The sequence below is a fragment of the Larus michahellis genome, chromosome 3 (assembly GCF_964199755.1).
Source record: "Larus michahellis chromosome 3, bLarMic1.1, whole genome shotgun sequence".
NCBI lineage: Eukaryota > Metazoa > Chordata > Aves > Charadriiformes > Laridae > Larus > Larus michahellis.
In genome coordinates this window covers 125,032,756-125,060,626 of record NC_133898.1, presented here as the reverse complement: position 1 = coordinate 125,060,626, position 27,871 = coordinate 125,032,756, and the positions used below count along the sequence as shown (strand labels likewise).

The following is a 27,871-nucleotide window of genomic DNA, read 5'->3' as shown; positions in this document are numbered from 1 at the left end:
GGGGGTCTCTACCTGCTGCTCCATCACAAGAGGCAGAGCCTCGTGGGGGTTTGTCTCGGAATGCAGAAACAATAGGTGGTGTTCCACCCCACTGCTGCCAAGCCTAAATGTCCAGTCATCAGTCAGATTCCTAAAAAGTCACGGGCACCTTGTCACAAGAGTCGTGAAATACAACCAAATAAAAGATACATGCTGGTGTTTTTTGTTCCTTCTCTTCTCTTGAGCACTATGGCATACTTTGATCACATCTGTAAGTTCCTCTGCTGAAAATCTGACGAGATGAAACTTTCTTTGCTTAGCGAAAGCTGAAAGTCCCAAAGAGGCATATCAGTGCCCCCAGAAGCTGGGGCTCCAGCATGGCACTAAATATCTGCAAGTACTTGGGTCAAGGTGGACCCACATCACAAAGAGAGGAGCTCTAGACCATCTCTACAGACTTTCCACATTCATAGGCAATGTGGTAGCCAGCTCAATCCTGATGTGTTGCTTTATCACACCTTTAACACTGTTCTGTCTTCTAACCAGTATATGAGTTGTACAATGATGAGGTTCAGCGCTGTTTCTCCTTACCGGCAGTCTGAGGCTTGCAGTAAGTCCCGTTGAGAGGCATGTCCCTCATGTAGCTGCAGGTCAGGTTGGATGCTAGGCTGGCAGAAGGGCAGGTCAGGTTGGGTGCTAGGCTGGCAGAAGGGCAGGTCAGGTTGGGTGCTAGGCTGGCAGAAGGGCAGGTTATCAAGTCACCGCACACCGCTCTTGGCCAGGCATATCCACTTTCACAAGAACAACAGCTGCTGTTCTCACCACTGGGCAGACAGACTAGTGTCAGACAGACAGAGAAATACGATGAGAATGGCAAACGGGGCATAACATATTGCGTGATATATATTTACCCTGCTGTATCTTTATGCCAGTGATCTCAACTAAATGTTGCTCTTCTTCTGAGTTCACTTGGATGATGCGAATGTGATGATCTGATGCCTTCCAAATATTACTATACTAATTATAAATAACTAAGCAGAAATGGGAACCAGACTGGTACTAGGATAAGTCTGATCAATTACTTTTAAATAATTGAACGGAGATGTGAAGCCTGATCCTAAAACTTTACCTGGCATATTGGCCAGGGTCCTGTGACGGTTTTGAGACTGGATATTTCTATATTGCCTAGGCCGAAAGCAAAAGTGTAGGCTTTTAAAGATTGTAAGAGCATGTAATGGCCATTCAAAGTCTCAGTGGATAGTGAGGTGCTGTGTCATTCTGACTGTACCCGGACAGGTGCTGCATGAAAGAAGGTGACATTATCACACAGTGCTTTCAAGGCGTGCGTTCTCTCTAATAAAAAACACCCCAAAACTCTTCACTGTAAGTTTTTCTGCTTTTAACGTACCATTGGCAACGTAAGATATTAACAAAGTGATTTTCACACATTGCATGTGACCCTGAAGGCCTTTAAAAGATCCATTTGCATGTTGTTTTGAGAACTGATGAACATTTCCTTTCACCGCTTTATGGACCAGCGATAAGAAGGCACCAAATCTCCTCCTCTACTGTTGTAAATGCTTGGTGTGTTTCTATATCCTCCGCTGTCTTAGTTACTTGGATGTGATGTTGCACAACCACAACTCAGGTTGTCACAACCTGTCTGACATCTTGCCCTGCAAGAATACATTTCGTGAGTTATACCAGGAAAAGACGGCATCTCACGCAGGCTGTCTCTGTCAGGGTCGGAGTACAGCCTCTTACAGCGGTTTACGTTCCAAATCCAAGTGGAGGGAAGTAAACAGTCTGATAACCGCTGTCACAGCTTCCTGAAACTTGAAAGTAACTCAGACTGCTTGTTAGTAAAACTGGAGCAAAATCCTTTGGCTCAGGCTTCCTCTGGCTTTGTCCCTTCCTTAGGAAAAGAAAAGCGTTCAGGGCTTGTTCCTACTGCCAACATTACATAAAGAGGAGCCGTGGGATGCAGATAACAAAACATGCTGTTGCGTGCTACAGCTTCGGTCTTGTCGGGTCTTTCAGCAGGCAGCACAGGCAGTTCAGTTTTGCTGATTTTTAAGCGTGATGGATGGTAAAACTGGAAGAGATCAAATACCGTCAAGAAAGCACATCACCCAGAATATGAAAATAAGTAACCAACCCACCTGTTGTAACACTGATGTTTGAAACTTTCATTTCTACATTTGAAATATTTGTTGAAACTGAAAGACTAAGGTTTTTTAAACAGTCTTTGACAGGCTCCAGAGAAGATGAATCCATAAGGCTTACTTCAATGTCAACGGTGTACTCCACAGGGGTAAGGTCAAAAATAATCACTGAAAGAGAAATAGCGTGAGAATACAAAGCTGTGTGTGAGGATCAGTCATAAATGGAGGGCTTCCATTTCAGCATTTGGGCTCTGTTGATATTTAATTGTAGCTTAGTGTGGCTTTCTGCTTAGGAAATCTTCTTGATTCCTACTCAGCAGACATTCTGCACGTGTTCTATCCGCTACTTGTCTGACAAAAGCCAGATTTCTTTCGTCTCAGAGCAATAGGAAGCTGATGTAAATAGCATACTATATACAGAGAAAAGCTGTCTCATCCTTTCTCTCCTTTGACTCAGCAAGTGGACGGGTTATCGACCAGAGACTGAAGTCATACAGGATTATCTTGTGACCCCTGTCCCGCTAAGAGGCTCGCGTTTTTTTTCTACACCGTGTATTTCATCTTGCATAGAAGCTGTACTCATGTACGTCACACTCTGACCGGACAAATATTTCCCCCTCTTTTCTTTGTGCCTGTAATACTGTGCTGGTTTTGGCTGGGGTAGAGTTAAATTTCTTCACAGTAGTTTGTAGGGGCTGTGTTTTAGATTTGTGATGAAAACAGTGTTGATAACACAACATTTTAGTTGCTGCTGAGCGGTGCTTACACAGCATGAAGGCTTCCTCTTTGTCCTGCTCTGTTCTCCCAGTGAGTAGGCTGGGGCTGCACAAGAAGATAGAAGGGGACACAGCCGGGAGAGCTGATCCCAGCTGACCAATATGATGTCACACACCATATGACCTGGAGCGTGACGTCCACCCCATATGACATCACGCTCAGCAGTAAAAGCTGGGAGAAGAAGAAGGAAGGGGAGGACATTTGGAGTTAGAGCATTTGTGTTCCCAAGCCACTGTTACACGTGATGGAGCCCTGCTGTCCTGGAGGTGGATGAGCACCTGCCTGATGATCAGAAGCAGTGAATGAATTCCTTGTTTTGCTTTACCAATTAAACTGTCTTTATCACAACGCACGAGTTTTCTCACTTTTACCCTTCTGATTCTGTCCCCTATCCCACTGGGGGAGGGCGAGCAAGTGGCTGGGAGGTGTTTAGCTGCTGTCTGGGGTTAAACCACAACAGCTACTGCCCCTTGATGATCACAGTTCAGTACCTCAAGAGATGCTGTCCCCAATAGTGATTTCACCCTTGGCTTACAAGAAACATGCTCTGTTACCATATGTTTGTGTACGTACTGTTTCGCTTCTGCCTTTGCATCTCTGACTGGAAGCTTTCCTCTCCTAGCGGACTGTCAAACTGTGGAAAAAAAAAGAATGAAGTACTGTGAAAAAAAAAAAAAAAGTGAATCTTTAGCTGCTGTTGTTGGCATGAAAGAATTAGCGAAGAAAATACCGACACAGATAATTTTTTTCCCCGCCACCGATCTTTGCCCTTCCTCACGTCCTTTTTCTTCTTTAAACAGAATATTTATATCTTCCAAGCAGGGAAATGGAGGGATGTACTGAGTTTGCAGGTGTCTCTCTCTGCATATCTCTGCAAGGCAATTGTCTCAGCTTAGCAGAAATTCTTCATCTGAGCTGCAAACTGGCTATGGGGCTGATGCAGTGCTCTCAGTCCTGGGCCAGCTTTGGAAACTGTTTGGGGGACCTGGCCACTCAGCCTTTGAATCCAGAAAGTGGGCTTATATTACCCTTTGCTTTCCTTTTTGCTCTGAGCTTCCAGCAAAGCCACCCTGAGTAGGAGTAGAAAAGGGATTGAAATGTCTTGGCTCCAGCTCAGGTGTCAGGTCAGCTATTTTGTGGGCCACCAGTAGCACGTATTTGACCGGGGCAGTGGTGGCACGATTTCAGTATGACTGGGTTCAGGCAGGGTGCAGCCAAGTGTGATGCAGGCCATCTTATTTTTTTAATCATGCCCTAAAAATACATTGGCACCACAGTTAGCAAGAAAGGCTAAAGAACAAGCAAAGACGTAGGCAGGAAATTTGCAGCTTTGCCAGTTTCTTGAGTCCTACTGAAATCTTTATTTACAGAAAGGGTGAATAGCTTGGCAACTCTTAAGTCATCTCTTTACATAAAGGAACCATCTGGCGTGTGATTAGAGCTGGGCTTCGTATCGCAGCTGCGCTGGCAGTGAAGATCCCGAGGTGCATTGGCATTTTTGCACTGCTGTGGTAGGACCTTTCACCTCAGAGGTGAAAAAGTTAGCTTTTAGTTAGTTAGTTACAGAAAGCCCACTATGATCCACTTCTTCCCCCAGGTTTGGTCTCATTGGTTTTCTTTCTTAATCATTCTCCCAAACAACTACGGGTATTGCTACATCATTAAATACTTCACATATTTCACACCATTAAGTGATGACTCCTTCGCAGGATCAACCATGGAATGAATGGTGCTAAAAAATAAAGTGTTACTCTTTTCATGAAGATGTTTAAAAGTGCTGCGCTGGAGACAGTTTGGAAGAGCAAACAAGGTACTTGATCACTATTAGACATATGCCAAAGGAGAAATGGGGCTGCTGGAACCAGCTATATCTTGGTTTGCCAAGACAGGGGCAGAAACAGCTTAAGGAGTTCCTGCTCTTCACCTCTCCTTGCCTGTTTTCAACCTGCTCAAAAAAGCCCATTGTGTTCTGGTCAGTCCATCAGAACTAAGGCCCCCTGTGGTGTTAGGGGCTGAATATAGATGTTGGAATCTGTTTTGGCTTGGTAGGGTTCACAGTGTAGATGACAAAAGAAGTATTTTCTGGTCTAATAATAATTGTGGTAGACCAAGAGCTGGTAGATTTGTAGACTAGCTTTCTTTACCAGACTACATTAACCTCCATTTGGTCAATCCCTTTCTTTGTCTGTCCCTCTTTTCTCTTTTTGAGTTAGGCACAATTTGTGCAGAAACTGTCTGTTACCAAACCCATACACAGAACGAAGCACAAAACAGATTTCCATAATTCACACTATTGATGAAGCAAAAAAGGTTATTATTCAATTATTGAAAAAGTGAGAAACTGAAGTAAAGCCTGAGTCCAAGAGCAACATCTACACACAAGTCACTCAGGGGTGGCATTTTGGTCATGCATACTCATGTCATACTGTCAAGAGAGCGGTGAGACTCCTGTCCCCTGCCTGTAAGCACCTCCGTGCCTGAGCTAGTTTTGTTGACTTATATGGTTTCTCTCTCTCATAGGATGGGTGAATCCCACTCAGGAATAGTGCCCGCGTAACTGTTACCTGGACTTAGCTCCAGGGACAGCAACTTAAATCCCTTGCAGACCAACACAAGTGAGAAACCAGAAGTTTTACTCTGTTCCTTCTGGAGAGGCTTTAAGACTGGGAAGCAAGAAGAGCCCAGATCCTGGATTTCTCCATCTCTTTCAAACACCGGGGAGATTCTGGATTCAGTTTCCTCACCTGATCTTATACTGACTGGTTTTGTGGACGTAAAGGAGAGCTATAGCAGCTGGGTGCTACAAGCAGAGACCAAATGAAAACCAATGGGGTTGGGAAAGGATACTCACTACGTATTGGATGAAAGGACTGAAGTTTGAATCCTGTGATGTCTGGCAACATGCTGTGACCAGTAGAAATAGGCAGTGGAGTCCTGCATTAATCGGGGGTGGCATTTTGTCCAGGGACTTTGCTGTACAGCCTGAGAGGAAAAAGAAGCAAAAGGATCAGGGAATTTTCAGCTGACTCACACAGTAGGAAATACCAGCACACTCTACAAAAACAGTATGTTCAGACTTTTTCAGCACACGCTGATTGTTCACTCCATCCAAGACAAAGCACGGAACAAGGTCTGTAATTATTCCTCTGCCACTGTCACCAGGCTGTTTCCCTCATATCTCCTTTTTTTCACGTCAGCTGTACCTACTCAAAACAGAGGGAGAAAGAAATGGCTTGGAGAAACTGGAGTCCTAAGCAGGTTCCTAACAGGGACAAGCGAGGTGCTAGAAATCCATCTGTCATGAGAAAAGCTGACTTTGGATCTTCAAACATTCCTCGCAGGGGTACTTGGGAAACGCACAGCCAGAACATGAGGGAAGAGTTAGAAATGTTGCTGAAAGTGGAGACCTGCCCCATTGCAGCAGGGAGAGCTCTGCCACCAGCCATGTCCCGCTCTGGAGGGAGCTGTGGTAGCACCATGGGCTCAGCTGGAAATTTCCATATGTTTGTTACCACTTGGCTAACAAGGGAAACAATGAAGAGTGATATCTTCTGGGAAAAAATACCACTAAGTCTGAGATTTTAACATACGTCTCCATTAATTGCACTGATGTTAACAAGTAAATAACTTCGAACAAAAGAATATTGACACAACGGAGTATAATGTGGTCCATGAAGTCAAAACCCACAACCATCAACCTTTTCCAGCTCATTAGTACCTAAGCTAATTTACTCATGCAGTAGATTGGATGACGAAACATAAAGGCAGAGGCAAAACATGCACGAACCCTTATCATGCACGAACCCTTATAGCAGGTCTGTATGTAGACCCATATATATACACATATGCATAAAATACACATATTCTATACAACCAGAGGGAACAGAGAAAGGGAGCCAAATTATTCCTAACAAAGCAGTTCCCTACTCCAGAATTAATAGCTAGTAGAGAGCTAGCGAAAAAGGCAGAACTCAAGCAGATTGTGAAAATCATTTTAAGAAAGGAAAGCACTGAGAAAAGACTTGAGAATAGCACTGAACGGTACCTGAGTGAATCACATCAGCTTGACTGAAATCATGAGCTTTTGTAAAATTATGATCTTTTTGTATTGAAAAGGCTGTTCATAGAAGCCCGCTAGGACCTCAGGCTTTGAAAGGCTGTGAATCACCAGGGGAAAGCAGAAAAATCAGCACCTCCTGAGATGATAACGAACGCTGGCAGTGGCTGCCTGTTGCCACCACATTGCGTATCAGAGCTGGTGCTCCCAAGGAGACAGGGTGTTTCACTGTGACTTTCCTGCTCAAAATAGCCCATGACAGAAAATTATAATACAGAATCATAGAACTGCCTAGGTTGGAAGGGACATTTCAGACCATTGAGTCCAACCATCAACATAACACTGACTAAACCCATCACTAACCTCTATCTCTAAGCACTAGGTCTACCCGTCTTTTAAATACCTCCAGGGTATGACCTGTGGTCTCACCTTTTGACAGCAATGAGTTTATAGCCAAGCAATACACTTGATGTCACCGACGTGGGTATCCAGCAGGGATTTATCAGGTTTTCTCAGCAAAGGTGGGTTTTAGAGAGATTCATCTCCAGAGAGACTTCACCTGGATACTGGCCTGGTTAAAAGATAGGAGACAAAAGCAGGAAGAAATTATTTACTTTTCCAATCGAGAGATCTCATCACCAGAGCTTCGCAGGCAAGTGCGCGTAAACCTCTGTCTTACCTTCTGTTCTCAAGTGATGTGGAAAAGACAGTCATTAGTGATACAACACTGTGGAAAACTTTAAATGATTGAGACTAACAAAAGCAAAGTCTGCCTATGAAGCTCTGCATAGAGATCTCAGGATACTGAGTGACTGGGTCATGAAATTAACGAAATTCAGCAGTGATAAGTGTCAGGCAGAAAAAAATGATCTTGACATTATGTATTCTGTGATGGACTCTAAATTGACTGCTACCACTCAGAACTGAGGTCTGAGAAAATGTCAACAGAACTCTGAGGAGCAATTAAAATCGGAAGATTAATTTGAAGATATTCTAGGGTAACAATGGAGGGAAAAAAAACACCAGACCAGAAAACTGTGCTATCTAGACATTTGAGCTGACTCAGTATGGCTGCCGTTATGCTCCTATGTAGGAATAGCTAGAAAGCAAGACATATCACTGATTCAGAATATCTTCCCACTGCACCGCAAAATCCACTTAAAAAGGCTTTTTTTTTTTATCCAATGGATAAATGGCTGGCAGAACTGAAAAGATAAGGTAAAATAAAATAAAAAAGGTACGGAAAAGCAATTGTTTCCTCAGTTTCCTAAGCATGTCCATAAGTATTCTACGTAAAAGCATTCTACTTAAAAGACTATTTTGCTATTTTGAAGACATCATCCACTTGTGACAGCCTCAAGACTTCCATGGATCTGGCTGATCCCAAGACCAGGATGGATCAAAATGGATCAAGAGGGAAGTATTGCCATGTTATAAGATGTGACATGAGTCCTTGAGATAGCGACATGACTTGACTTAATAATAGAACACTAACAAAACAAAGATTTCTGATAGTTTTGAATATGCGGCATATTCTCGCAGTACATGGTACAATAGCTTGGTCTGTACGAAGAACTTGTACTTCATTGATAACGGGTTGATAAAACAGATAGTAGGAAGGAAAAAAGGTCATTAAACAAAGTTTATGATGACGACAAACAGCATCTGCTACAGTTTTGCACGTATCTTTTGCACTGTTCACAAACTTGCATCCATATTCAAATGTTGTGGGTCTGCCTTTATTTTCAAATACACCCTTTGTGCAACCTGTAGTTGAGACCAAATGCCCTGTTAATCATATACATAAGAAACCATATAGAGAGGACAACTCATGCAAACGAGAACCATGCTGCTATTCAGGCTTTAACAGCTAGTTAGAAGTCCAAAAATCCCCAACCGGTACCTAGCAAATCACAAAACTAGCAAATAAATATCAAATAGCAAGTGGGGAAAAATGTTAATGTTCTTCTCAAGTAGTGTGGCTGTTCCCTCTGTTCATTTAATGTCTCATTGAAAAAAGTGTTGCTGTAAATTTTTCAACGAGCAATTTCTCAAGTGCCTATCTACCTTCAGTTGGTAAAACAGAAGATATGTGGACACATTCATCGTTTCTCATACAAACTGTCTCCTAGGAGGCAATAAGCATCTTTGATATGTAAAGCCCCAGAGGGCTAAAGAAGACCAGATTTGCTACAAAATCTCTTCTCCACAACATTCAGGTGGAAAACTGCTGTTTAAAATTAACTCTAAAGTGCAGAAATTCCTAGAGGTAAATAGAAAGGTCTCACTTTAACCCAGGACATAGGTGATTTACACGACCACCTTTTTAATTTTTCTGTAAGTTTCTCTGTTTCATAAATGTTGCAAAATAATTACACCCTCTGTTGTAAATCCACCCAGCATAATAGTTGTCTATTCTTATATTGTCTATTCTTATTATTGTCTATTCTTATATGTTTTAGAAAATAAAGACGACACCCAGAGACATAATATGGTTTACCTTCTCAGGTGATTCAAAGAGATCTTCTAATTAGATCCATCGTAAAGGTCCTCTGCTTTCTACTACAGCCCAGGCTGCTGTCTCAAAGGGAAACCAAGACGCAGGAACTTGTATAGCTAGCTGAACATGTTATTACTGCCCAGAAAACAAGTTGCCTCTAGTGCCTGCACTCAATTTTCAAGTGTGAGGCTGACCAGAGATGCCACTGCAGAAAACCCACAGGGCGCTTCAAGAGGAGATATTTCCTGATACCATTCATCAGGCAGTACTCATTATTTCCCCCTGCACTGATCCAAGTCCTTCAGTGTCTTATCTGCAGATTACTTTATCAAGTGGACTAACTTGTTCCACTGCTGTTACTCACCTGCTTTGTTCTAACAAAGGAAGGTGTTGAGGACTGAAAGGCATAAAATCATGTTTTGTAGCTATGGCAAAATGTTTGTGGGCTTTGATTTAAATAGCAAGTGAGGGAAACCCTGAAGTTTTTCTACCTGAGCTGGCAGCCTGCTAGCTGTGGGCTGGACCTGGCATTGATGTCCTTGGAGAAGCTGCACAGAGATGCAGACCTATGACCCTGATGGCTTCTGTGGAAGGTGGGGAAGAGCAGGAAATTCCCAGAAATCAGGGGAAACTCTGATGCATTATGTATGTTTCTACCTTGAACAAAATCGGGAGCCAGAAACCCCCTGCAGAAACAGAGGACATCTGTCCAGATGACAATGGGGCCCTTGTCCCTACAGTGTTCGATCACAGCCGCTTTGTCAATGGAATTCGTTTCCACGGCGCTGTGTGTCATGCAGTGACTCACTCAGCTCATGCAATTTCTGTGGAAAAGCCTGGGATTAAACTCATGCTGTGGAGTATTATTTTTTAAGCAGTGATTAATTCAGGAGACAAGTCTTTGGAAAGAGCTCCTGTTCCCCCCAAGACTGGAAACGGTCCCTGTGGAGATCCTGACTTCTTATGAGAAGTCCATGGGGAGGTGATAGCCTCATGGGGTAGGCAGATGTGGCCCAGGATCTCCATGGCCACCGTGCAGGAGCTGAAGGCCGGGTGGGACACACCAGGGCATCCCAAAAGGGCACACATCCCCAAAGTAGAAAATGAGTCAAGCTGTAAATGCCACTCATCGTCACATCACAGAAGGAAAATGGAAACCAAAAGGTCAATAAAGTGCCTGATAAGGTGACGTGCCTGATAAGGTGACATGCCTTTCTCACTTTGACACTACTTCCCAAATTAAGGGGTTGTGACATTGGGGCTGGTCAAACAGTTACACGAGGGTCATGTTGCCAGCTGACATTGACTATTTCAGGGGAACAGAAGGGATAGCTGTCATGGCAGCACTGGACAGAGTTTGGGTTGTGCCCTTGGTCTAGGGTAGTAGTGGTCATTTTTGTGTCACCGTGAGCTTGGACCAGGTCTTCGATCCTCTATCAACTGTCTGTGGTGAAAGTGCTGGTTGCTGCATTTCTAACAGCCCTAAGACAGGTCACAGCATTTTGCCTCTTGCTATGTCTGAGTCATAGAAAGAAAAATGTGTTTAGCAAAGTTTGCCCTGCAGCCTTTGCAGGTGCCAGCGTTTACTAAGGATACTGAGGATATAGAATCATAGAATCAGAGAATTGCCGAGGTTGGGAGGGACCTTTCAGATCATCTAGTCCAACCATCAACCTAACTCTGACAAAAACCACCACTAAACCATATCTCTAAGCACTATGTCTTCCTGTCTTTTAAATACCACCAGGGATGGTGACTGAACCACTTCCCAGGGCAGCCTGTTCCAATGCTTGATAACACTTCCAGTGTAAAAGTTTTTTCTAATATCCAATCTAAACCTCTCCTGGCACAACTTGAGGCCGTTTCCTCTTGTCCTATCACCTGTTACTTGGGAGAAGAGACCGACCCCCACCTTGCTACACCTTCCTTTGAGGTAGTTGTAGAGAGCGAGAAGGTCTCCCCTCAGCCTCCTTTTCTCCAGGCTGAACACCCCCAGCTCCCTCAGCCGCTCCTCATAAGGTTTGTATATCACAGTATGTGACTGTAAACTTCTCTTCAATGAGCCCACTCAAGGGTGCATTGTCCTGGGCAGCAACACAGCCTGCTCCTGGCCCCTCTTCTGCAAACCTGGTCACCTTCTCCCCACTGTTGAAGTAGCGTCGGTCTGGTTTATTGCCCACTCAAGCTGGTTCAGGAATCTGAACAAGTAGAAAACTGAGGCTACTTCTACAGCACTAAATGCAACCACCTCTCTCTCTCCCTGCAGCCAGTTTTTACTGTTGGTGCCTTCCAGACCCCTCTCTGAGACAATTTAGCTCACTGCACAACAGTAAACAAGCAACAAGGCATCTAGCTTGCTTCCATCAGTTCAATCATCCCAAAGAAGTGCCCAGCAAGTGCCTGGGCCAGAGCAAGGAGAGGAGCAGATATGTGGCCCTAAGCAGGGAAGAGGGGAGGAACAGAGGTGGGCAGGATGGGCAGGAGGGTAAGGAGAAGGAGGACCTCTTCCTTTCTGCCCTGCCAAGCAGCTCCGCATGAGTCCATGGTCTATCTCTACAGAAACCATTGTGTAGTTCTCATGCAGTGTCGCTCCCTTGGCTGTCTCCTTTCAGGTTAGGACAAGCAGAGCTGAAGACGAGGGAGGGCAGCCTTGTCTGAGACTGAGTTAGCTGTGGTCAATCCACACCTTTCACATTGCCAGCCCTTGACTGGAAAACCCATCCGATTTAAACCTTCCTCCTCCCTCTTTTTGTGTGTTTTGTTTTGTTTTGTTTTGTTTTGTTGCTGTGGCTTTCAAAAAATTTTAACCAATGGTACCAAAAGCAGCCGAGAAGGTGAGTGAATCACAGGCTGTAGAGCATGGCTGGACAAATATCAGAATCAGATCAGATCAAGAAGTTCAAAGAGTTTCTCGGAACATGCAATAAACTTACAGAAAACTGCTTCCTGGTCTGCATAAAGGATTTCACTAGCAGAGATGTTAAACCAGAAGAGATGACTTGCTCAGACCACTGCCTACAGAAATATTTAAAAACGGCACAAAGGATCTCCATGAGATTTCAGGAGTGCCATATTTCAGCAGAATGAAGCTCTGGCAGCTAAAGCAGGGGTGCTTGGCCAACCTCATTAGACAAGAGCGCTCTGTTCACCTTGGGGTGTGGGAATGGGAGAGAATGTCAGCAAGGTGGAAGGATTCCTTTAAAGAGGGTTTCTGTTCAAGGCACTGTGTCATCAAACCACAGCTTAAAAGTATGAGAAATATTGGTTCACTTTGCAGAAGAATGTGAAAATTGCACAATGTCAGAGCATTAGGTATGTAATCAACTTGGTATGTGAGCACAGGGGGATGTCCTGACCATGCTGCTGTTTTTTCCTGTATGCGTTCATCATGTACTGTCATGTCACCAGAAACTGTGAACTTCCTGGATTTTAAAGTTTCAACCCGAGAGCACTTTTAGTTTAAACATCCGAGACTGCACTCAGAGAGCCATCATAGGCTCAAGAAAGCAAACAAAAGGTCTGCTATAAGATATCTGCTCTGAAGGAGGAGCACTCATCCAAAACAAGGCAGAGGTACGCTGATCCTGTAACTCACTGGGAATGCGCTGTTACAAAAGCGTATGAACACATTTCATCTGGCATGAACAAAATAGACCGGAGTAAACGTTCCTAAATAGGTGCAACCTGAGAGATACTGTTCAAAGCAAAAGTAAACGTGGAAACAACTCAGAAATTAAATTAACAAGATACAGCCCTCTTCACTCACCCATCGTCATTCCAGTCCTGGCTGTTAACACTACAGCCTCATCACTAGAATCCAACCTCAGCAATTTGTGTAATCGAATTACACAAAATCGAATTGAATGGCAAACTCAGAAAAAGATGATGTTATGGTTTGAGAAAACCCATAACAATTTATTGTCATTTAGACAATTATTCTATCACCCAATAACCCCTCCCCACCCAGGAAGGGGAATCAGGGAAAACAAGGAAACACGAGGGTTGAAATATAAATAGATTTGATAGGATAAGACTAAATAATTAACAATAATAATAAAGAACCAGTATTAATCCCGATACTAATATAAGGTATACAAGAATTATACTCAGCCCATTCTATCAGCAGGAAGCTGTGCACTCCCAGTAGAGGACAACAAATGTTGGACACTACGAGAGCTACAGCTTCAGGAGGAAGGGAAGGGCTCAGGGGTCCGGCTCCTGGGCAAGAAGTTCTCTGGACCGCCACCAACAAGGGAGAGAGAAAATACGCAGCAAACTTTCTAATTTATATTGAATGTGACGTTCATGGTATGAAATAATCCTGTTGGTATGAAATAATCCTAGGTCAAATGCCCAGGTCTTGCTCCTCCTCTTCCCTGCATCTGGCAAGGCTCAAAAACACCGAGACCTTGAATCCCATGTAGCATAGCTGGCTATAAAATAAATATTTTCATGAATTCAGATAGTAGAGTCTTCCAAAAGGGAGTTCTCCCAGGCATTAGAAGATAATTTAATCCTGTGTCGCTCAACCCAGGACAGATGGCAAAACCTCTCAGAAGCTGGATGCAATACTGCATGTTCTTACACGGTTTGCCGTTCTTATTATTTTTGAGTCTGAATTTTGCATGGTCGGCCTCTCAGACAGATGTGTTTTAGAAATGGGAGGACAGAATGAATCCCAAGCATATTGGAACTAATAGGCAGATTACTTTAAGGTAAAAGGTTTTGAGTTGAATCTGGCAATGCCCGAATCTTCATTTATTATCTGTCTCATGTGACTTTATATAGTTTTGCCCACCTCAGTCTTGCAGAAAAGAATCTGGGGGGAGTCCTAGCAAATTGCTACCTAAATCCACTCAGCATGATGATGTTGAAATTTAATGATGTTTTAATTAAAGTGCTCTACTTGATGCTTTGGCTGGAGTGCTGTGTCCAGATGCTGCTGTACTGGAGAACATCCAAAGGAGAACCTTATGAATGCTAAGACATAAGCGGAGTGCGACCTTGTGAACAGGTGGATGGTGGTTTGGTTTAGATAGGACAAGATTCAGGTAAGGACACAATAACAGTCCGTCACTTGGTAAAGGACTGAGACAAATGTTCACAGGGACAGCTGGGTGAAGGACAATGTGAAATCACACAATCTGAAACAAAAATAAATACGTTGGTGATTATGGAAAATGTGTAACTGTAAAGGTTAGAGGCACTGAATTAGGCTGCTGAGGGCACCTGCAAAGTTCCCTTCAGTGTAGATTTTTAAGAACAGACAATAAAATTGCTGACACGGAAGAGAGCCCTTGACTCTGCCTCTGTGTGAGTTTGTGGCCATGGGGCACCAGGAAGATTGTTTGTTGACCTCTTCCAATTACCTCTTTCTGTTTCTCTACACCGCTTCAATTTCTGTGCAATGAGTGAGTTCAAAGAGTTTCAGAGGAGACATGTGAGGTCACCGATCGGTGTACTCAGAGCTGTGTTTGGACCCTGCTGTACCATCTTAGACGAGTGCTAGCATTCCTTTCTGGACCACTCCAGCACAACATTCCTACTGGTTTAAGCAGAGAGGAGCTGAACTGTATCTACAGCCTTGTCAAGGATTTCCCCAAAATGATATTTCCAGAGAAGGGCTCTGGTTCACACCCTCTTCTACACCAAGTCACGTTTTCGATCCTTGTTTACGAAGCATATACTTTTCCTTTTTGACCTATGACTTTAAATTCCTATATTCCTCTGTAAGCCTTCTCATGAATTGGCGATGACCTTTTTACATACTCAAACAGTCTACACGGAAAATGAAAATAATTTAGTCCCAGCTATCTGCAGATCAGGCTCAAATCATACCATGACGAAGCAGGACTTCCTGCAAGAAGAAAATAAATCTGCAAGACTCATGTCTGCAAGGCACAGTAGCTGGGATAGGAACCACTCAGCCAGATAACTGAGAGCACAGAAAATACTGCCCAGCGGAATGGCCAAATTATCACATCCTTCAAGCAGTTCTAATGCTCTGAGTGCAGCCGACAGAACTTTCCACGAGGATTGCAATGTAGTCTGGACAGTACACCATTCTAGCCCTCCCGGAACAGTTCACAGTTGGACGTACTGCTTGTCAGTGGAGAACGGCAATCTGCCGGATCATAAGGGTATTCTGACATGAATAAGCATTAACTGAAGTAGTTATTGGGGAGGAAGAATGCTAAGCACCAGTATAGGTTAGGGGTGGACCTGCTGGGAAGCAGCTCTGAGGAGAAGGATCTGGGGGGTCCTGGTAGACAGTAAATTATCCATGAGCCAACAATGTGCCCTTGTTGCCAAAAAGGCCAATGGAATCCTGGGCTGCATAGGGAAGAGTGTGGCCAGTAGGTCGAAGGAGGTCATTCTCCCCCTCTACTCGGCACTGGTGAGGCCACAACTGGAATACTGCATCCAGTTTTGGGCTCCCCAGTTCAAGAGGGACAGGGAACTGCTGGAGCGAGTCCAGCGAAGGGCAACTAAGATGATTGAGGGACTGGAGCACCTCCCTTATGAGGAAAGGCTGAGAGAGCTGGGACTCTTTAGCCTGGAGAAGAGAAGGCTGAGGGGAGACCTTATTATGGCATACAAGTATCTAAAGGGTGGGTTGAAGGAGGACGGAGCCGGGCTCTTTTCAACGGTTCCCAGTGACAGGATGAGGGGCAATGGGCACAAGTTGGAACATAGGAAGTTCCCGTCAAATACACGGAAAAACTTCTTTACAGTGAGGGTGACAGAGCACTGGAACAGGCTGCCCGGGGAGGTTGTGGTGTCCCCTTCTCTGGAGATTTTCAAGACCCGTCTGGATGCAGTCCTGAGTAATGTGCTCTGGGCAATCCTGCTTTGGCAGGGGAGTTGGACTAGATGATCTCTAGAGGTCCCTTCCAACTCTGAAAAATTCTGTGATTCTGTGATTCTGTGAAGCATTAACTCAGGGAAGGAGAAAGGTGTGAAGTAGTTGGCAAGACGTTAGCACTCTCCTGGTTGCTGGCTGCACAGCCGACCTGTCTGGGAAGACACCACATTAATGCTGGACCTCTGGCCTGCCTCTCCCATGGGATTAGGTAACAATGTTCGCCTGCATTAACAGGCATTTCCCTGTGTTGGGATAGGAAAGGCCTGCTGAGGACTAACTTTTCTTCAGAGTACATACCTCCGTCTTTGGCAGGGAAACGATGCCCACGTAGGTCATGGCTTTTATGGCTTTACCTGTGTAGCATGGTGCAGAGACACCCGGGTTGTACTAGAGCCAGAAATAATATATTGTTGACATGCTGTATTATCCCTTGCAGCAGGATTTGGTAGCTCATGTCTGGTGGCCAGACTGCTTCTGTAGACACTCTCACAGCCCTGTGGCTTGTTACTTGAGTACCCCAGCTCAGGTAACCTCTGTTCACTCAGCAGGACCTGGCTTATTCCACCTTATCCTTCTGTCTGACTGCCAGATTTCCACTCTGTTGCCTCTCCCAGGCAGACACATTTGGTAGCCTCTCTTAGCCTGCCCAGTCATGTCTTTTTCCTAGAGTCTTTGGGACAACATTTCTCATTTGATACCAGCATTAATAATGGGAAGATTTCCTGGTTCTGAATGCATCTGAAGCACAGTGTCCAGTTCCCAGATTCCCCAGTATGAGAGAGACATGGACATACTGGAGTAAGTCCAGCAAAGGGCTATGAAGATGATTAAAGGGTGGGAGCATCTGTCATGCCAAGGGAGGCTGAGAGAGCTGGAACTGTTTAGCCTGGAAAAGGAAAGGCACAGGGGATCTTGTCAATGATAAACAGCTGATGAGGGACACTAAAGAAGTACCCACCCTAGAGTGGCATCTTTGGTGAGGGATTATGAATGCAGAAGTGTAAGTGGAAACAAGCCTTTATTTGTTAGGATACACAGAGTTATCCATCCTCGTGCAGCCATTCCAGATAGAGACTTCCTATTCCTGTGGCTGAAACTGGATATTAGGCCACAGCCTCCGCTCTTGGCCCTCTCCCAGGGCTATTAAACACGTCCTGGGTCACTGAGCCTATGACTGCCCTGTGTGGTTGGCCTCCTAAATTCTGCTTTAAGAGGTTTGCCAGTTTGGTTTGGCAGTTAATTGTGTGGTTTTCCTCCCTTGTTCACACTGAGAGACTGTTCCCCAACCTTTCTATTGCTTAACGCTATAAGCAGATTTACACTTGGTTGGATTCAAGGATCCTCTAGCCCAGTCCCTTCTTGTCCAACGTGGGCTATAGCAGAGGCCCCAGGGGAAGAGTTTCATAAAAGTAAAGTAAATTTGTAGCAGCACATCTTCAGAACATTCTGTCCGTCAGAGGTACAGGGACTTCTGGAGGCAGAGGCAAGACCCTGGTGTTTAACAGCCCTTAACAGCCTATTAAACTTACACAAAATGAAGGAAACTATAAGAAAAACCCAGGAAAACATCAAACATCCACAACATCCAGGAGGAAGGACGTCTATGTCTCCTTTGCTTGCTTCGAATCTGCCACTCATCGGGGTCAGGTTTGGTCCTTAAGTATCAAACTGGATGGTGTATTTTCTCCATGGCCTTGTAGCAGCATACATCAGTTCTACATTCCCCATCAGCTGTCTAGGCTGAAGACTCCTATGTCATTCTAGCACAGCAGCCACCCCACCTCTTCTTCACTTGTTCTGCTCTGCATCTTTCCAATTGGGCTGCATCTATTTTGAACTTTATTAAGCTCACTTGTCCCCATGCCAGCGTTTTAGAACCATAGAATCATAGAATGTGTTGGGTTGGAAGGGACCTTTAAAGGTCATCTAGTCCAACCCCCCTGCAGTTTTCCTGTGGTTTAAATAGCTCTGCCTCCCTTTAGGCTTTGGATGAAAGGCCTCTGGTGCCATGAGGTGTGTGGAGGTGGACACGTGGAGAGAGGAACCTGGAGCTGCTAAAGATTAGAAGGTGTGAAGGAAGCAGATACGAGGCTGGCACAAGAGAGTCCAGCTCTGTGGCTGCCCAGTAGCTTATAGCAGCTGAGCCCTGTTTTACACTTTTCAAACAACCACTCAGCATTTTTTCGAACCCTCGATCTCTGGGGCTAAAACCCTTCTTTTCAGTGACCGTCCAGTTTGCTCTTCCTGAGCCACAATGGAAGAGCTTTCCTTTCTGTGCATAAAACATGACCTTTGGGTAGTGCGTAATAAGTTGGATGATCTGACAATGTTTGTTTCAGGCATAAAACACACAATGACTTTAAGAAACACACACCCAGGCACAACAATATTTCATGGGAGAGTTGGCTAAAAGGGAAAGGGGGGGCAGGGGAAGTTGCACTGACCTTAGATAACACATCTGAATGCGAACAAAAAGAAAATAAACACAAATTAATCAAGGACTCCAAATTGAACGGCTGAATGATAAGGATTCAAATAGGCAATAAACAGGCTGTGAGGTATTTTCTGGGTGATGTTTGAGGAGCTGTGTTATTCCAGCTTTGTGCCTAGCATGGTGCAGGGGGCTGAGCTGCCTGCTGTGCTAAAGGATCTGCGGGACTTGAGCGGAGGTTTAGTTTTCAAGGGGGGCATTTATTTTTTTTTGTGAGTTAGTTGCATGCAACCAGATGCCATGGCACTCATAAGTGAAGGGATGAATGCTCCCCATGCCACACGGCACATCAATATGCCAGGCTGAAAATAGTAGTAGCTGGCACCAAAGTGAAAAAAGCATTTAAATCAGCACTTTACTGGAAAAAGAAAGTCCTGCCCAGTCCTTGCCCTCTTCCTGGCGTTTCTTCCTCACCTCTGCTCAGGAGGTTTTTCCCAATTCCAACTAAAGGCTCCTGCATGACCTTTGTATTGGAGTTTTGTAGAAGGAACAAAGAAAAAAATAAAAAAGAAATTGCGAAACAATGAGTTCCCCTCTGCTATTCCAGCTCTTTGCATGTAGCCGAGTACCTTATTGTGGAAAAGCACACGCCAGCACACATTTGCTCACCTCTGATGGCTGGGATGGGAGAAGGGATGTAGCTATGAGCTTTCCCTTCTTCTTCTCCTCATCCTTTTTGGAGCATCTGCAGTTCCTGAGGAGGAACTTCTTTACCCTGAGGGTGGCAGAGCACTGGCACAGGCTGCCCAGAGAGGTGGTGGAGTCTCCGTCTCTGGAGACATTCCAAACCCGCCTGGACGCGTTCCTGTGCCACCTGCTCTGGGTGACCCTGCTCTGGCAGGGGGTTGGACTAGATGATCTCCAGAGGGCCCTTCCAACCCCTACCATTCTGTGATTCTGTGATTCTGTGATTCTGTGACTACTGGCAGGCCTATCTCACAGCTAGCAGCAGCAAAGCAAGAGATTTGGAGCTCAGCATTGTGTGAGCACAGGGAAGGTGGAACTCCCCATGTGCTCCCATATCGATATAGTGAAGAGTGAGGCCTAACAACATCCGTTGCAGTGGAATTTCCATGGGCTTCAATGAGTTTTGGATTAGGTCCCTACGTCAGGCCAGCCACGGGTTACTTCTATAGACTGAAGTACTAGAAAGTCTGATGACTGCATGCTTCCTGCTCATTTCGGTTTATTAACCTCTTGATTTTTTTCCTGTTATTGCTGCAAGCACAGCTGGCTGTATGGGAAGCTACTCCAAGTTGTGTAGGTGTCAGCCATTTGGAGTTTGTATGATCCCGCTCTGGACAGCAGGAGTTTCCTGCCTGAGGGCCTGGCCTGTCACACCTAGTAACAAAAATGCAGAAGTACAAAACAGCATCCACCTTTTGCTCAAAGAATTGTATAAATGGAGGTAAAACACCTAGATCAGTGAAGGCAGGTTTCTGTTGTCCATATCTCAAAATTCCCTTCTGTAATGATCAAGCCTCAGAGAAAAAAATAATTGTTTATATTTTGTTCCACTTCCAGCTTTATTATTTTTGTACTAGTCTGTCTTCCAGAGCACAGGATAACTCAAAAATGATAAATAGTGCTAGCATTTAACTTCTTTGAAGGCTAAACTTGTCTGCAATGTTTTCAAAATCGTCTGAGCTCTTTCATCTTCATCATTGGCATTAGGTGTGAGACCAAGACAGAATATCATCAACATGGATGGGACTAGTTTGTTTTACTAATGTTCAGAATACTCTAAGGAATATTAGACTTCAGACAGTTGCTTGGCCTGCTTCAAAATAGCACCACACTTCAGATATAGATGAGGGATGATCCAGCCTTGAGAACCCCCATGGCATGCGTTGGACTCACAAGGCATAAAAGCAGAGCGAGGCAAAGACAACTTTCACCTGATGGCAAGTTTGCTCATGATGTCCAATACTGAGCTGGGCAGAGGACAGGCATTTCTCAGGCCCTAGGGTGCCTTCAGAAAGTTTAAACAAACACCTGCCATGAGATGTAGGGCTGGAGTAGGTAACCTGCTGAGGTCTCTTTCTGCCCTGTTTTTCTAGGAGGCCTAGTTAATAGTTAGCCTTTACCCTTTCTCAGTCAATGCCAATGCCAAGATTCACAGAAATGACACAAATCACAGTATGGGCCAGTCAGCAGCACAGCCTGGGCTGCCTTGTTTTAGAGGAAAAGGAGAGCTTGGGCATGTGGAGGTGAGCTGTGCCCTGACAGATGGCCTCAGGGTTAGGAAACAACTCCAGCCTTTCATGCTGCGCTATTGCTGTTGCATGTGTTTCTCCTAATACTAGCATGGCCTAAGGTAAAATCCACATTTCAAGCTCAGGAATATTCTTCAGCACCTCTGAGCTCAATGGGGCAAGGCTGGTGCCTAACTCTGGTGGCATCTCCCACAGCAAATCTTCAGAGGCACTTGCTTTTCTCTCTGCTGACTGTACAGACAACCTAAGTCTTACTTCAGCAGGAATCTCCTCTGCTTCATCACCCTCAAAAGCACCTGCACTTACATTAGGGACAAGGGAAGCCTCCCTTAAGTGCTGTCAGATGGATTAGGTCTTTGTTGGGTTTGGTACTATGGTGCTGAAACAGTGCTGGAGCCACCGTTGCAAGGCTGCCCAGAAACAAGGCATTTAGGAAAAGAGCAGGCAGTTTTTGAGACAGATTTTCATTAATAGCACAGAACACCTTCCCTATGAGGACAGCCTGGAGAAGACAAGGCTCCGGGGAGACCTTATAGCGGCCTTCCAGCACCTAAAGGGGGCCTACAGGAAAGGTGGAGAGGGACACTTTATCAGGGAGTGTAGCTATAGGACGAGGGGGTGATGGCTTTAAACTGAAAGGGGGGAGATTTAGATTAGATATTAGGAAGAAAATCTTTACCATGAGGGTGGTGAGACACTAGAACAGGTTGCCCAGAGAAGCTGTGGATGCCCCATCCCTGGAGGCTTTCAAGGCCAGGCTGGATGGGGCTTTGAGCAACCTGGTCTGGTGGGAGGTGTCCCTGCCCATGGCAGGGGGGTTGGAACTAGACGATCTTTAAGGTCCCTTCCAACCCAAACCATCCTAAGATTGTATGGTTCTAACACCTTCTGTGTCCTTGCTGAGATAAGGGCCAGTGGTTAAGAACAGCAATTGGACTTCTAACGCCATAGGCTTGAAACAGGACGGACAGTGAGAGGAAGGAAGGAAGTGCCATCAGTCCTGCTTTACAGCCGGAGAGACCTGAGGCATGCACAGGCTCATCCGGGATCTCAGCCATAGGATCAGTAGACTCAGATTTTCAGGACCCCATGCAGGAACTTAAAGAATTTTTCTCTGAAGAAGGAAGAGTAAAACAATTTCAGGAGCAAGGGGCATGCTGTGAACAGCCTGTCGTGAGGCACGTAGGGACAGCTTTGGAATGAAGATGGGTTTTACACGCTGAGCCTGATGGCTGTCAAGGGCCAAGCCTGTGGTCACAGGAGCGAGCTGAAGCAGGAACTCTAGTAGAGCTTTTCCTCTGTGCATGAACAATTGGGGGAAGCTCTGCCGTTTTGAGGAATTTCCGAGGACAGTAAATTACATACTAGATCACAGCTCTATTATGTTTTTGGGGAAGGCATTTGGAAATTAATGTTTCGTATTAAGATTTAAATGGGGAATACGTACAAGGTCTGCTACTCACAGGCATCCTCAAACCTGGCCTGCCACAGCACTTTGTCTCCTGTTGAGGTGTGTTTAAGTGGAGCCTGGGTTGACAGCAGCCAACCATGTAAGCAGACCCTCTGTGCTTCAGTTCCCTGCTGCCAAACAGGGATGTATCAGCTGTCACCGGGGGTGTAGAGAGAGCCTGGGGTAGGAATAACCCATCAGTGCTCACCCTGATAAAGGGAGAGCTGTAGAAATACCTAGAAGGCAAAAGAGGCACAGCTCCCCTTTCATCCAGAAGGAAGAATTTCTATTCCAGGAGTGGTCAATTTTAGGTGACTTTTGACTTCTTCCTAAAACAAATATTACTTTGTGTAAATCAGCTGATTGAGATGACACAGGGGAGCTAATGTTGTTTTTTTCTAGGCTGGGAAAAACCTTCTTCTTATTCAAAAGTGGTCCATTAAAAGGTGTCTAAAAGGTGGGCTAGATATCCTGTTGTGGTGGGTTGACCCTGGCCTGAAGCTAAGCACCCACACAGTCACTCACTTATTCCCTGCCCACCAGCGGAACGGGTGAGAGAATAGGAAGAGCGAAAGTGAGAAAACTAGTTGGTTGAGGTAAGTACAGATTAATAAGGAAAGAGGAAAGGAAAAACAAGTGATGGGAAGACAATCACTCACCACCTCTCACAGGCAGACCAATGTCCAGCAAGTCCCCAAGCAATGGCCACCTTGGAAGACAACCCTGCCCCCCGTCCCTGTTTTTTTCTTGCCGAATATGATGTTAGATTGCTTGAAATATCCCTTCTGTGAACTCTGGTCAGCTTTCCCAGATATAGCCCCTCCCAACCCCCAGCCTACTTACTACAGAGACAGACTGGGAAAGAGAGAAAGCCTTGATGCTGTGCAAGCACGGCTCGGCAATAGCCAAAGCATTGGTGTGCTGTCAACACTGTTTTAGCTACAAATCCAAAACACAGCACCTTATGGGTTGTTATGAAGAAAATTAACTCCATCCCAGCTAGACACAGTGCACCATCTTTTTCGGCTTGCTCAGATGGGAGTTATGATGGAGAGGGGAGGGCTTTGGGGCGGAATTCATCACAGGCTTCCACAGGGATAAACTGAAGTTTGGAGAGAAGATAGCGACTGGGTGCAGAAATGATGGATTAAGGTTACAACATCCATGCCATGTCATAGGATGGTTGTCAGAGTGAAGTCTCCCTTACAGGCCACCACCATAAGCAGACAAGCCCTTAGAATAGGCTGCAAATGTAGTCAAAAATTCCATAACAAAGTCCACTGGTGCAGCATTATAACATGCAAATGTAGTACTCTAATTACTCGACAACCTGCCACAGTGAGGTAGCTGCTCTGCAGGAACTGCTCTTTCCTGCAGAAAACGTGGAGTGGATCATTCCTCTATCAGAGAGAAACAAACCATTGCAAATCATCTTTCCAAGCTCTTTCCCATGCTCCCTGTTCCTGCACACCCACCCTGTGCCTTCCATCTTGCCCACGTGCCTAATACAACCCCTCCAGCCCACGCAGGGCAACAATCACAGCCCCCCAATTCCTGTCCTTATGCAGGATGCTGCTGAGCGCAGATAAGGGGGACAGGCTGCTGCTTCCTTACCAGACACAGCAGGTACTGGGATCAGCTTAGTTGATGGGTGGTAACTGCCCACAGGCGTGCTGAGCAGTGTGCAAGATCATCTGCGAAATAAACTCTGCATAACCAGGCAGCTACAGGGACTCAGCTCACTAATCACAGCTGGACCCCTCTTTGAGATGACAATCCTAAAAGTCTGTTTCATGGAAAACTGGATAATTGTTTTCTGAAAGGATTTGGTTTTACTGTACATTTACCCCATTTGATCTTAAAAAGTCATGACCTTACACAAGGCTAGGAAGGCCCAGGGAAGCTGTGGATGCCCCATCCCTGGAGGTGTTCAAGGCCAGGCTGGATGGGGCTTTGAGCAGCCTGGTCTAGTGGGAGGTGTCCCTGCCCAGGGCAGGGAGGTTGGAACTAGATGGTCTTTAAGGTCCCTTCCAACCTAAACCATTCTATGATTCTGTGATTAATTCCAACAGCAAATCATTTCCGTTTCAAATGCAAGTACCTTTAGTTTATGATGTGCAAATATAGCCCCAGAACTAATTATGCCCTCACAGATGATGCAATTCACACCCACGCTTGCCTACTGTAAGCCCTTGTTTCTTCTGGCAAACCACGAAGTCACAGCCGTGAACGGTGGCAGCAGCAGGGAGGCTTTCTTGATCAAGATGAATGGGTTAAAAAAGGAACTCTAGTAAAGGCTGCACTGGTCTTTTGTGTTTTAACAATTAGAGGAAGCTCTGCCTAGTTTGAGGAATTTCCCACGTCTCCAATTCAGACTTTGGAAAACTGCTTTATTAAGCCTGTCTAAGAGGTGTTAAAAAAATAAAAATAATCAAGGAGATTAGGACAAAGATATCTTCCCAGAGCCTACGCATGTTCTGTTTGTTTGTTTTTTAAACCTGGATCACCGGAGGCAAACTCAGAGGAGTCTAAGGAAGTTAAATAATGACAAATGCCAAATACACCGGGTTCCTGCTGAGCTGGCCGCGCCATTACTGAATCAGTCAAGTGTCACTGCTACGCAGATGCTAAAGATTTGCCCCTAAATATTCTGATGTATCACTTCATTCTGCAATGTTGCCAGGCAGCGCAAGACGGATTAAGTCAGAAATAGATGAGGAATTTTCTGGGTGAGAGGAAGATCTACGGGTGGAGAAATGCCATTTTCACCATACAACAGCCAGTGATGGAGCAAGGAGAGACAGAGCCTCAGGCTTCCAAATTCACAACGTCCTTTCCCTTGCTATTCCCTTGCCTGTTACAAGCTCATTGCCTCCCATAAAACTGTCACTGAAAGCGAGAGTTACAGCATTCAAACAATTACACCTTTCTCCCCCCAGTCTGAAAGCTCCCCATGCACATAGGTGAGCATCACTTTCCCACTGATGGGGAGAGAGGAACACGGTCAACCGTACTAGGTCACACCGCAGCTGTGTTTTTTTCCGAATTCAAATCATTTAAGCGACCAGTGGATACTGCTGCACCAGAGATGTTTGGATGGAGCAGAACTTTTGGGGTTACAGACATCACTGCAGGTGAGAGCATCAGAAAGCATGCCTGCATCCCCCCTGACACCGAGCACTGCCAAAAGCGGTCCAGCACTCCAACGTAACACTGTAAAACTGGCTTTCGTTTAAGCAGCTCAAAACATGGGTAGAAAAGAATGGAAACAAGATAAATGTGACACTCCAGGACAGTACCCAGCAGTGTCTCAGCCTGTGGCCATGGGTGCCCCAAGCCCCCCTCCTCTGGCAGCAAGGGTCACCTAGCATGAAACTGAGGGGGGATGCAAGAGATTGCTCTCAAAAGAAACGAACCCATCATTTTATACAGCTGACAACACCACTGTGCCTGTTGTCTGCGTTGCAAACCCCAGCCACTGTAAGCATAAAAAAGGTGAAAAAAATCCAAATGCTATTGCAGTTGATCTGTTTGTTGTTGGTTTTTTTCATGAAGCTGCGGAGCATGCCTTAGGAGGTAATAAACACAGTCCAGATTTGCACGGTATCTCCGTGCACATCACTCTTTACCTCTGCAGCCCTGAGCTTAAACTAGACTAGTTATAGCTTCTATTAAAATTCACTAGCCAAGCTAACAGACAGTAGCACTTTGTCAGAAGCTTAAACGGCTTAATTCATACCCTGGAAAGCCAAAAGCATCCTACAGAAAACTGTCAACTAATCACCACAAAAATTAAACATGCGCCGATCGCAGTTTTACCAGCAGAAACCTGCAACAAGTCTACCGGTCAACGCAAAGCTTGCACCGCTACCTCAGAATCCGGCCCTGAAAATTCCTTCACCTGCCCCAAACTGTTCAACCGCATGAGGAGACCGATGCTACACATCACACACATCATCCATACCTGTAGGACAACAAGTGCTGGTCGTGCCGGAGTCCTTTCCAAACGTGTCCTCCTGCGCTGGGAAGGAAACTTCCCATCCAAGTGTCAACTCCTGCCTCAGCCTCTGCCCTTTGTTTTCCCAAGAGCTGGAGGCACACCTGCTTTTCCCCGTGTGCTGTTGGTTGTTGCGCTTGGGGGTTTGTTTTTTGTTTTGCTTTTCTTTTTGGAACAAATTAAACAGCCTGTGAGCAATTCTCAGTAAGCGAGCGAGAGAGAGAGAGAACCTTTTGGCTTGTGGTGATTTAATCAAGCAAACCCCGTGACCTCCCTTTCCTGCGATCAGTGGGAACCGATCCCTTCTCCACCAGCACGGGGTGGAGTTGCAGCTAAAAAACACAAGCCTGAAAGCGCTATGCTGGATGGGCAGGGCAAGTCTCCCTTCTCCGTCTGTTGTGTCAGAGAACACGGTGATTCCTGCTGGTCTGAAACACAGAGATGACCTCTGGCCAGGAAGGAACCTGGGAAATATTTTCTAAGTGATTTCCTGCCGTTGGGGGCAAAGTGGATGCAAGCGACGCTTGGGCGGGGGTGCTTGAGATGAGGAAAACACTTCTTTGGTCATCAGAGGTGTGGAAGTAAAAGAAATTACTTTTTTTTTTCTAGGCTAAACTGTTCTAAGAGCCTCAGTTGTCATCATGCACAGCAATCTGAAGCCTAAGTTGTGTAGGTGTTTCTCAGATTTTCAGCTATGGTGCCTTTCATGCTAAGGGTTGTTGAGATACTCTGCAGTTTCATCTAGGAGAGCCTCTTCCACATGGAGCTCGTGTTCAGCAGCACCCCAGCCATGCAGCTGGGCACAAGGGATCCCTGTCAAGGTGCAGAAGGAATCTGGGCTGGCTCATGCATCCAGGAGGAGAGCTACCCCTAGGAATGACCCCCAAACTGTGCTGGGAAGGTCCTGCTGCCTCACACCGGGGGTCCCAGAGGGGCATTTTCATGCACTAACCAAACAACCACATCCCAGCAAGATGGGGGTCGTTCCCCAAGGGCTCAGTCCTAGTTAATCTGATAAAAGGACGGACACTGTAACGGCCTCCTTGCTTTTGTCTCTCCTGGCTTTGCATCATCTCTGAGGTTCTTACGAGGTAACACACTATGGCACCGTGGCCCAACATCAACCCATCGCATGGCACAGGGCACGTGCCATCTGTGAGGAGTGTTGCTTTCTGGAGGTTGCAGCTTCTTCTTGACTGTGGAAGTAGCTGAGAACAGCTAGTCTCTGTCTTCTTCAGGGTCTGAGTGGGGTGTATCTGGACCATCTTTCTGAGGATGTCTTAAAATGCAAAATTGTATCTAGGACTTCAGACTCTACAGCTAATAGCATCCTTCTTTCTGGACACAAGAAGAATTTATTTTAGTAAGTTGATA

At 45.4% G+C, this 27,871-nt stretch overlaps 1 protein-coding gene and 1 pseudogene across 1 annotated transcript in view; one reads left to right on the top strand and one right to left on the bottom strand.

Annotated features, from left to right (window-relative positions):
* Positions 1-26,806, bottom strand: part of ADGRF5 (adhesion G protein-coupled receptor F5) — a 50,014-nt gene extending 23,208 nt beyond the window's left edge. The window contains exons 1-6 of the mRNA XM_074582014.1: positions 26,465-26,806; positions 7,408-7,549; positions 5,773-5,903; positions 3,495-3,555; positions 2,142-2,312; positions 571-816 (exon numbers count right to left, since the gene is read on the bottom strand). Coding sequence (XP_074438115.1) covers positions 571-816; positions 2,142-2,312; positions 3,495-3,555; positions 5,773-5,877 — 583 coding nt within the window. The 5' untranslated portion in view covers positions 5,878-5,903; positions 7,408-7,549; positions 26,465-26,806. The remainder of the gene's footprint in view (positions 1-570; positions 817-2,141; positions 2,313-3,494; positions 3,556-5,772; positions 5,904-7,407; positions 7,550-26,464) is intronic.
* On the top strand, positions 12,338-12,565 carry LOC141740144 (mitochondrial import inner membrane translocase subunit Tim9 pseudogene; annotated as a pseudogene).
* Positions 26,807-27,871: the final 1,065 nt, after the last annotated feature.